Source organism: Rhagoletis pomonella, unplaced genomic scaffold, assembly GCF_013731165.1.
Source record: "Rhagoletis pomonella isolate Grant_MI unplaced genomic scaffold, Rhpom_1.0 Rhpom_scaffold_00002, whole genome shotgun sequence".
In the NCBI taxonomy this organism is placed as follows: Eukaryota; Metazoa; Arthropoda; class Insecta; order Diptera; family Tephritidae; genus Rhagoletis; species Rhagoletis pomonella.
In genome coordinates this window covers 80,719,399-80,728,297 of record NW_023458556.1, presented here as the reverse complement: position 1 = coordinate 80,728,297, position 8,899 = coordinate 80,719,399, and the positions used below count along the sequence as shown (strand labels likewise).

The 8,899-nt window shown below is 33.4% G+C and overlaps 1 protein-coding gene across 5 annotated transcripts; it reads right to left on the bottom strand.

The window, feature by feature from the left end:
- Window positions 1-2,733: 2,733 nt before the first annotated feature.
- LOC118734105 (translation factor waclaw, mitochondrial) lies at window positions 2,734-5,643 on the bottom strand. Of its 5 annotated transcripts, none has more exons than XR_004992333.1 (8): window positions 5,490-5,643; window positions 5,073-5,430; window positions 4,785-5,003; window positions 4,463-4,731; window positions 3,909-4,396; window positions 3,403-3,851; window positions 3,162-3,339; window positions 2,734-3,079 (listed from the first exon to the last, which is right to left on the bottom strand). XR_004992333.1 is itself a non-coding variant. In XM_036463814.1 (7 exons), the coding sequence occupies exons 2-7, from the start codon at window positions 5,409-5,411 to the stop codon at window positions 3,214-3,216; spliced, it is 1,890 nt and encodes a 629-aa protein (XP_036319707.1). In that variant the 5' UTR covers window positions 5,412-5,417; window positions 5,490-5,643; the 3' UTR covers window positions 2,734-3,213. The 5 variants fall into 5 exon arrangements, 3 of the variants coding, with proteins under 3 accessions (XP_036319707.1, XP_036319705.1, XP_036319706.1); XR_004992332.1 differs by having other exon boundaries at window positions 3,155-3,339; window positions 5,490-5,642; XM_036463814.1 differs by having other exon boundaries at window positions 2,734-3,339; window positions 5,073-5,417.
- Between the last annotated feature and the right edge of the window lie 3,256 nt (window positions 5,644-8,899).

Here is an 8,899-nt window from a genome sequence, read left to right as displayed (position 1 = left end):
TATACATATGTAAAGAGTTGAAATGTTGATTACTCATTTTACTCGAAATGTTGATTAACCATAAAGCATTTTACTCAAATTTTTTTGGTTTTGGTTAATCAAAAATCTTGGTTACTCGAGTAACTGAACTTTTGAGTAATCATAATTTCCAATTAATCGAATAATTGAGTTATTTACTTTATGATTAATTAAAATTTTGAGTAATCAATTAATCGCACAGCCCTAATCAGTACAATAAATAGTATTATGCACTGTAAAGAACTAGTACAAAAGGCTGAGGCACATTACATGTGGTCAGCAAAAAGAGATCTCAAAGATGTATGATTTTTTTACAAACGTTTTGTATACCATTAGGGGATATAAAAACTTTTTGTTTTTGATATAATATAGGGTATAAAACCTTTTTGTTGTTGTTTTGTCGAAGAACAAAAAAACGTTTGAAATTAATTGAATTGATCTCAAAGATATATATACTCGGTACGTTTTTTTTACAAACGTTTTGTGTACAATATTTTTGATACTTAGGTTGTTCACACTTGCTTGGTTATCAGGTTATCTGGTTAAAAATTATTATTCTGTAGTGTATTTTATTGTTGTAAACTGAATAAAAAATATAACCACATAACCAGATAACCTGATAACCAAGCAAGTGTGAACAACCTAACTTTTATTTAAACGTATAGAATGTCTGAATTTGTTGTTTATACATCAAAATGTTTGATATGAATTGAATTAATATTAAAACTATGTACAATGCTTATGACTGTTTTTTATACGATACGTTAATTAATTTATTTAAACGCCCGAATTTATTTTGTGTAAACTTCAAGTATTCATGTAGCACAGTAAACCACATTATTTGGTATTTTAATTTATACCTACTGTTAATCTGCAAAACCTGTAAATTTAATAAAATCTCGTTTTATTGATAAAAATTTTTTGGTAGTTTGCAAACTGATTTGGTAGGCTTTTTGGTACCTTAAAATATTCTCAAGTGGCAACCCTGGTTCACATCCATACACGCATTTTACGATGCCATCTCCGTACAGCTCACTTCACCTCGCCTAGCACGCTCGCGTGCGCGCAGTTTGCCCGCGACGTCGACTGCGTGCACCTCTCCTGTGCATCCCTAAACTAAAGCATTTAAAAAGCGATGCATGCAAATTTTAATTTTTACATTATATTTTTGTTTTAATAAAAGAATGGCGTTTTTGTAAACCATTTGATGGTTTTATTAAGTGTACTTACATATAAACATAGTTTTTTCTTTTCTATGTGGTATACATACGAAAATACATACATATGTACATGTTTGTACATAAATAAACTTAACAAAAAAAAAATATTTTGTTACTACTCAAAATGATATTTATTTCTGAGCATTGTTAGAAATTTAAAAATTTATTTTTTACTTTGCTTTTGTACTGGTCCATACTTGCTCCTTTGGGGAGCAGCTAACTTTCAGTCCCGTTGGGTATGTAGATGCTACCGAATTTTGTCGAGATTTATTCGCAGTAAATAACACAGCTGAGCAGGGTGTTCAATTTATGAAAGACCGCAATCGAATCTTGACAAAAAATCAGCAAAAATAATTGACGCTTCAATCAAATCATTACAAACTATTGCTTAATGAAACAAATCTATTGTCACCTCTTTTTCTAATTGCAATGCACATAATCATGCCAATGGAAATGATATTTTAATTGATTTTACGATCAAATGTGCTGTACAATATCAATACGAATTAATATAAGGTGGTGTTACTAGCTCAGCTGATTTTGTGTATGTGTTTCGCCGTACGGCTTCTGATATCAAATTAAAAATTTTGTTTGAATTTCTACACACACTCTTACAGATTTTGACAGTTTATGCCGCCAAAGCAAAAACAAAATACATGTAAATTTTTGTTTTTGTACTCCTGCTATCACCTTATATTAATTCGCCTTGTTTCAAATCATAAATTTTCATTTGTTTATTTTGAGTCTCGTTGACATTAGAATTATTTCGAGAGTAAACTCAAAATGCTAGCAATCGGCTTGAATCCAATATCATTTACTAAATTTGCTGAAACATTTCTATTTTCAAATCGATTTGCAAAAGATGACAATCTATATACTTTGAAATTAAATAAGCTTTAATATAGAATACAAATAAGAAGAAAAAGTTTCACCCATAAATTTGCAGATAACTCTTAAACTGACAATTGCAAAATAAGGTATAGCAAGTTCATAGGAATTTCGAAGGCCTTTAATCTGGTGGAGAGCTTTTTGCGATGTGAGAAGCAGAACCGGATGTTTTCGAAAAAATTGAAAATGCTTTTTTCTCAATTTGAAAAAAGCGATAACTTCGCAAATTCTTAAAACATATTCTACTTTTTTATTTTTATATTCAGATTATGTGAGTTATTTTACATAGCAAATGACTATAAAATTCACGATTTTCAACTACGTTGTTAAACTTTTTTCTCTGAATGCATAAGGTTTTCTAAATTTTCAAAAACAACGCACAGCTTATTTTTAGACCAAAAGACACTTTTTTCCGCTCGGCAAAACATTTTTTTTTAACGAACGATCTAATATATCTACATCTTCAAAACATATACATACATACTGATAGATCTCTCTCTGCTCTCTCCACATCTGCGATGACGTCATATTCACGTTACTCTCCCGAATTTCTCAATCACAATTTGAACGCGTAAATACAATTATTTTAATTATAATTTTGTACCTCTTTTTAAAGCAAACAAATTAAACGTTTACAATTTTAGTGCACAAATACAAGTGCTGAGAATCAAACCAAAGAGAAAAGGTAACAGGTGACACGGAGAGTACTCGTTTCTACGTTTATAAGTAAGTTAAGTCAAGTCTAAGTGTTGCATAACCGTTTGCGAACAACTTAATCCAAATTTGAAAAATTTAATTGTTGAAAAGTACTGTTATTCATACTTATTTTATACATAATTTATTGGGCGCTGAATTCCATCGCCGCGCAGTAAGTTCCGTAACTCGGCGTCGGGGCGTGAAAAAGTACACGAAAACTGCGGTGTGACTTGGTGGCATAAACGCCTTCTTATCGCCTTTCATTATTACCAACGACATAAAAATAAAGTAAGAAATATAAAAATCGTAAAAATATACAAATGTGTACTGACATTTAACCTATATATAAACGGTATCCTTTATATCATATGTTCCATCATATTTACTCGTACTACCGCTTCAATACGTTTATGAAAGTTTCATGTGGCACACGGATATTGGCGAACATACGCATTTTCTTTTTTCCTTCTGCTTGTTGTTTTAGAAGCTTCATACGACGGGTAACGTCACCTCCATACTGTAATGTAATAAAACATAAATATTCTAAATATGAATATGGGAATCTTTTTAAAATACATACCAATTTGGCTGTTACGTCTTTTCTATAAGCTTTTATAGTTTCACGCGCCAGCACTTTTCCACCCACACAAGCTTGTATGGCTATTTGTACCATTTGCCTTGGTATTAGTTCTTGTAATTTGGTTACCATTTCGCGAGCTATAGTACTTGCCTTTGAGACATGCACGATACGGCACAATTCTTCTACTGGACGACCATTAAGATGAATATCTAGTCGTACGATATTTGTAAGATGGTATCCGTAATCTTCATAATTAAAGCTAGCATAGCCGGAGCTAATTGACTTCAAATGATCATTAAAGTCAAGTATTATTTCACTGAGCGGTAAAATGTACTTCATTAAAATACGTTCATCGTCTATATTGATTGAAGACTCCTGTATCCCGCGACGATCAACACACAAGCTTATTATTTGACCCATATATTCTGTGGGCGTAATTATTGTACCTACTTAAAAAATGTGTATGAGTTATTGGTTTTTCATACTTTTTTTCTGACAACTACAACCTTTCACTAGTGGTTCATAGTATTCCTTGACATTGAAAGGCTCTGGGAAAAGGGCTGCGTTGGAAAGTTCTAATGTGTCCTTTCCCATTTGCTTTATAATTTTTGGGTTCTTGAAAACAATGCGATATGTTACGGATGGCGCGGTAATTACTGGATCCGCACCATACTCTTGTTCCAATCGCTGGCAGAATACTTCCATATGTAGTAAACCAAGAAAGCCTAAACGCCAACCTTGGCCCAAAGCTGGACTTGAGTCTACTTTTACTGTGACCGCCGAATCGTTTAAAACCAGTTTTTCAATAGCACTGCGCAAAGCTAAATGCTTTGACTGGTCCGCGGGATAAACACCTGCGTACACCATTGGTTGTTGTCGCTTGAAGCTAACAGCTGGAATAACATTCTCGTTTTTTCTATGAATTGTGTCGCCAATAATTGATTCTTTGCTATTTCGCATGTTACACGCGAGTAGGCCCACCTGACCTGCTGAGCTGCAAATTAGATAAATGTAATTACTATAATACAAAATGTAACTACATATATTATTATTTACTCACATGCTTTCAACTTGCGACTCGTTCGGACACAAAATAGTTATACCTTTAACAGAATATGACTTTTTTGTAGCCATGGACTGAATCTCTTGTCCAACTTTTAGAGTACCATTTAGTATATAAATTAAATTCAAAGCACCTCGGTATTTATCAAACCAACTGTCAAATATCAAAGCTCTAAATGGAGAGCTGCGATCCACAAGAGGTGGTGGAATTTTTTCTATGACGCTGTCGAGGACTGTGGTTATATTGACCCCCATTTTGGCGGAAACCTTCAACACTAAAAATTTTATTTTTTTTACTAACAACAACCCTTATTTGTTACCTTCAAAACAGTGTTAGGATCAATTCCAAACAAACTGTGTAAATCTTTTCGAACACGATCAGGATTTGCATGTTTAATATCTATTTTGTTCAGTACCGGTATTATAGCCAAATTTCGCATCTTAGCTAATTGGTAATTGGCCACAGTCTGGGCTTGAACACCATGGCAAGCATCAACCAACATAACAACACCATCACATGCAGCCAAGGATCTTGAAACCTAAAGCATATTATAGAAATTATATAATGAAAAATTTAAACTTGTATATTTACAATTAGTGAGACTAACCTCATTGGAGAAATCTACATGGCCAGGCGTATCAATAAGATTTAATAGATATTGTTGATTTTTATATGTGTGGATTATTGAAGCCGTTTGCGCTTTTACCGTAATACCACGTTCACGTTCTACTTGCAAGCTGTCCAAAAACTGAGCTCCTGAATTCCGTGGTATAGCCCCAGTCAATTCTAATATGCGGTCTGCTAAAGTACTTTTTCCATGATCAACGTGCGCAATTATACTGAAATTTCGAATACGATCTATTGGGATTTCTGAGAAATTCGCTGGAACTCTTTTTTCGGTATATATAGCAGCCGTAGATGTACTTGATTGGCGCACATTTGGCATATGTAACTGGAAGTATACGCTAAGAAATTTATTAAATTCTGTTAGTAGCAAGAACAAAATGGCACCCCTTCTTCTCACCTGTAGCTAGGGTACAATACCCGCATTTTGAAATGTAAATAAATCAACTTTCTATACATGATACTGCTAAGATAATGCAAAATTACTCCTTATCAAATCTTGCCGACTTTGCTTTGCTGTGTACAACAAAAAACCTTAACGCCAAGGCGAATTTATAGAAGGTGGTAACCAAGGCGAATTAATAGACAGATTCAAAGCGAATTCACACACGCTATTCACAGCTGATGAAACAACACCACCTAACGCGCCAACTCTACCTTCCATTCGTGGCGTCTTAACATCTTTAAATATACTGGGCACTTGCTGTCTTAACAGTTTGTTTGTTAGCATGCATTTCCTTCAAATGTATGTAATGTATTTAATTAATTCGTTTTTGAAATATTGATGATGTTTCTTCAAATAAATGCCCTTTGCAAAAACGGTAGTAGAAAAGTAATGGATATAGTATGCAAGATACATACATATACAATTTATTTATTTATTTCAGTCTTGGAATACAAATTATTCTTACAGACTAAATAGCTAACACTAATTAATGGATCAGCTATGCATACTTGGCATTGCATGAGGGTTGTCACATAAGGAATCTGTTAAATAAGCTTTGCGTGTAAGCAGTTATCCAACGCACAGCATTACATATGTATGTACATCAGTGGCGGGCATTTTTTGATTTTCCAAACACATGTAATTGGGCATCAAAATGCTGCTTGCTGTGACGTCGACACATGTATACTATCATCGTCTTCGTGCGTCTTACGATAATTGACGATTGACTGATGCTTCGCTGGTATTTCGGCAAAGCAGATCAGGGGTGCTCATGAACCAAAAATACAAGATCACCTAATCAAAGAAGCAAGAAAAAAGTATATTTCTGAGTGTTTTTGACATCTGCCTAAAGCTTAGTATCCAGCTCTTAAGAAAACGGTCAAGAAAAAATTGCCATTATTTCGCGTGTGTGTCCAAGGAATTTTGACATTTTTTATACCTCACAGCCTGTTGCCTCACTCTTTCCTCAAGAAATAATGGAGCGGGCATATATTTCTGTTGCAAACCTGGGTTGCCTTGTGCTCTTTTTTCACAAAAAACTTTAGAAAACCGTAGTAGAAAGCGTACTAAATTTCTGAAGAACTGCGTACTGCCTTAAGGAAATTTGACTCAAGAAAATTTCTTAGCCATTTCTTGTACGTCATTTTATATGGAGTTTTTGCTTTTCTTAAGAGCTGGATACTAAGCTTAAGAATGAAAACAAACAAAGAAAACGAAAAAGGCGCGGTGATTGGGCGCGATTAAATTGGTATTTATTATAAAATATACAAAGTGAAACTTGATGACAATTAGCAAAAAAAGTTCATAAAATATGGTTTTCATGATTGAAAGTGTTTTACAAACGCATATCATTACCACGGGTCGATTTTTCAATGCCAACGTTCTGGCCACAAACGTGCACCCACTTTTCACGCAAATTTACGCCTTTTGGCAAACCAAACATACGCACAAACTTGTTCCGATCACACAGCACTTTATTTTATATCATAAATATGTAATAAACCAAAATTTATAATTAAAATCGCTGACGAACCACATTCAACCGCTAAAAAATCACTACGAAGAGGTAGAAGACGGTGTAAACAAAACCGAAAAACGTCAAAAACGCTACGAAAACTTTTTTCTGAAAATCGATTACAAATACAACGATGGCTGATTAGGTGATCTGTAGTCGTTGGTTCATGAGGGGTGCTACTCTGTAATACGATGCGAAAGAGAAATGCGATACGATAGGAAATCGCCACAGTGTATTACTTACGACGTATTTGCCTATCGCATCGGATTTCTCTTTCGCATCGCATTACAGAGTAGCCCCCCAGATCAGTTGCTGTTGAGAGTGTTCGGAAAAAAAAATTTTCTTAGTGATAAATAAGCATGAAAAATTGTGGTACATTCCAAAACAATGTGGTAGATTCAAATAAATAAATTTATAAATATGTTATATGCACTTATGGTCAGCTGATTAAGTTAAGTGACATTTTGACCAGTTTTGTCTATTTATATTTTTGTTTATTTACTGTTTATCTTTTTTTTGCTGACGGTGCTAGGCATTTTCTTCCATATAAAAGAAATTTCCAATCATTAAAAATCAACGCGATTTCCTATCACTTGAAATTTGCACTTTGAGCTTCTAAATTTTAATGGGCTATAAAACTGCATACCTAACAATTTTCTAGAAATTCTAAATAAAAAGCCAAAGCGGCAGAATAAGATGCTTTTTTTAGAAATGATCTATCATTTTCTGATAGAGAATCATTTTCTGATAGACATTGATAACTTTGGTGTTGATGTATATTACTTTCACCAATCATAAATTTAATAAAGAAAGTGATCAAGAATGGAAGAAGAAGAAAAAATGTTGCAAGGAAAACGTAAACAAGTTGCACCAGTGTGACGTCATGCAAACAACGATTCTGTCAAATTCGTTAAGAGAGGAATAGCGGTCCGAGATCGGCGCAACCTTTGTATTCTCTCAATCGTGTGATGTACTTATATGAAGTCTGTTGGTTTTTTATTTCTACGTAAAAATTACATGCTATGCAGTGCAGCGTAAAGTATGCTACTAAAACTTAAAAATTAAGACAAATGTTAAAAGTTCAAAAGAGCTAAGATAACATAAATCACTAGTAAGGTAGGGCTTGATTGTGTAAAATCAATATCTAAAGCATTGAAGACTAAGTTAAGTTCAGCACAGGTTCTGGAAATCAGAGCTTTGGCACCATAACTGCTTCTAAGAAACCTATTTTAAAGAAATTCCAATGGCAGATGATTCCAGAGGCAATATTAAATGCAATATTTTCTAGAATAGAAGGGCAGTCAGTTGAGCCAGTCAGTTGAGCCAGTCATGATGTCACCAACAGTGTGGGAAGGTTGATTAGTTGACAACGAGAATCATAATAGCAGAAAATGGGTATTATTACATAATTCTATGTGAATTTGCAATATATATGTGTTTTAATGGAAATAGTGAACAATACTTAAAAATACGCATTGCCAATTTGACTAATGTATTCATTATCGGCGCTAAAAATAGAGTAAAGCTATTCAGTTGAGTTGTTTTTACGTTCTAGTTATACTATTTGTAAGATTTAATATTGTTTCTTACGTATACTAATTTAAATATAGTTAGCATTTTAAAAAAGGCAATCGGACAATTTTTTACTCAAACTTCTTCTAAAACCATAAATAAAACAACTTATTGCTTATTATAGCCAAAGTCAAATTTATATTTGCAGCAAGATCCTTTGACGAGATATATGTATGTAAAGTTATATAAAATTAATAATCTAATTATAAGTCAATAAACACCAATAAATATACGAATGTATCAATTAATACAAGTTTTATTATTTCAACTTATTTAC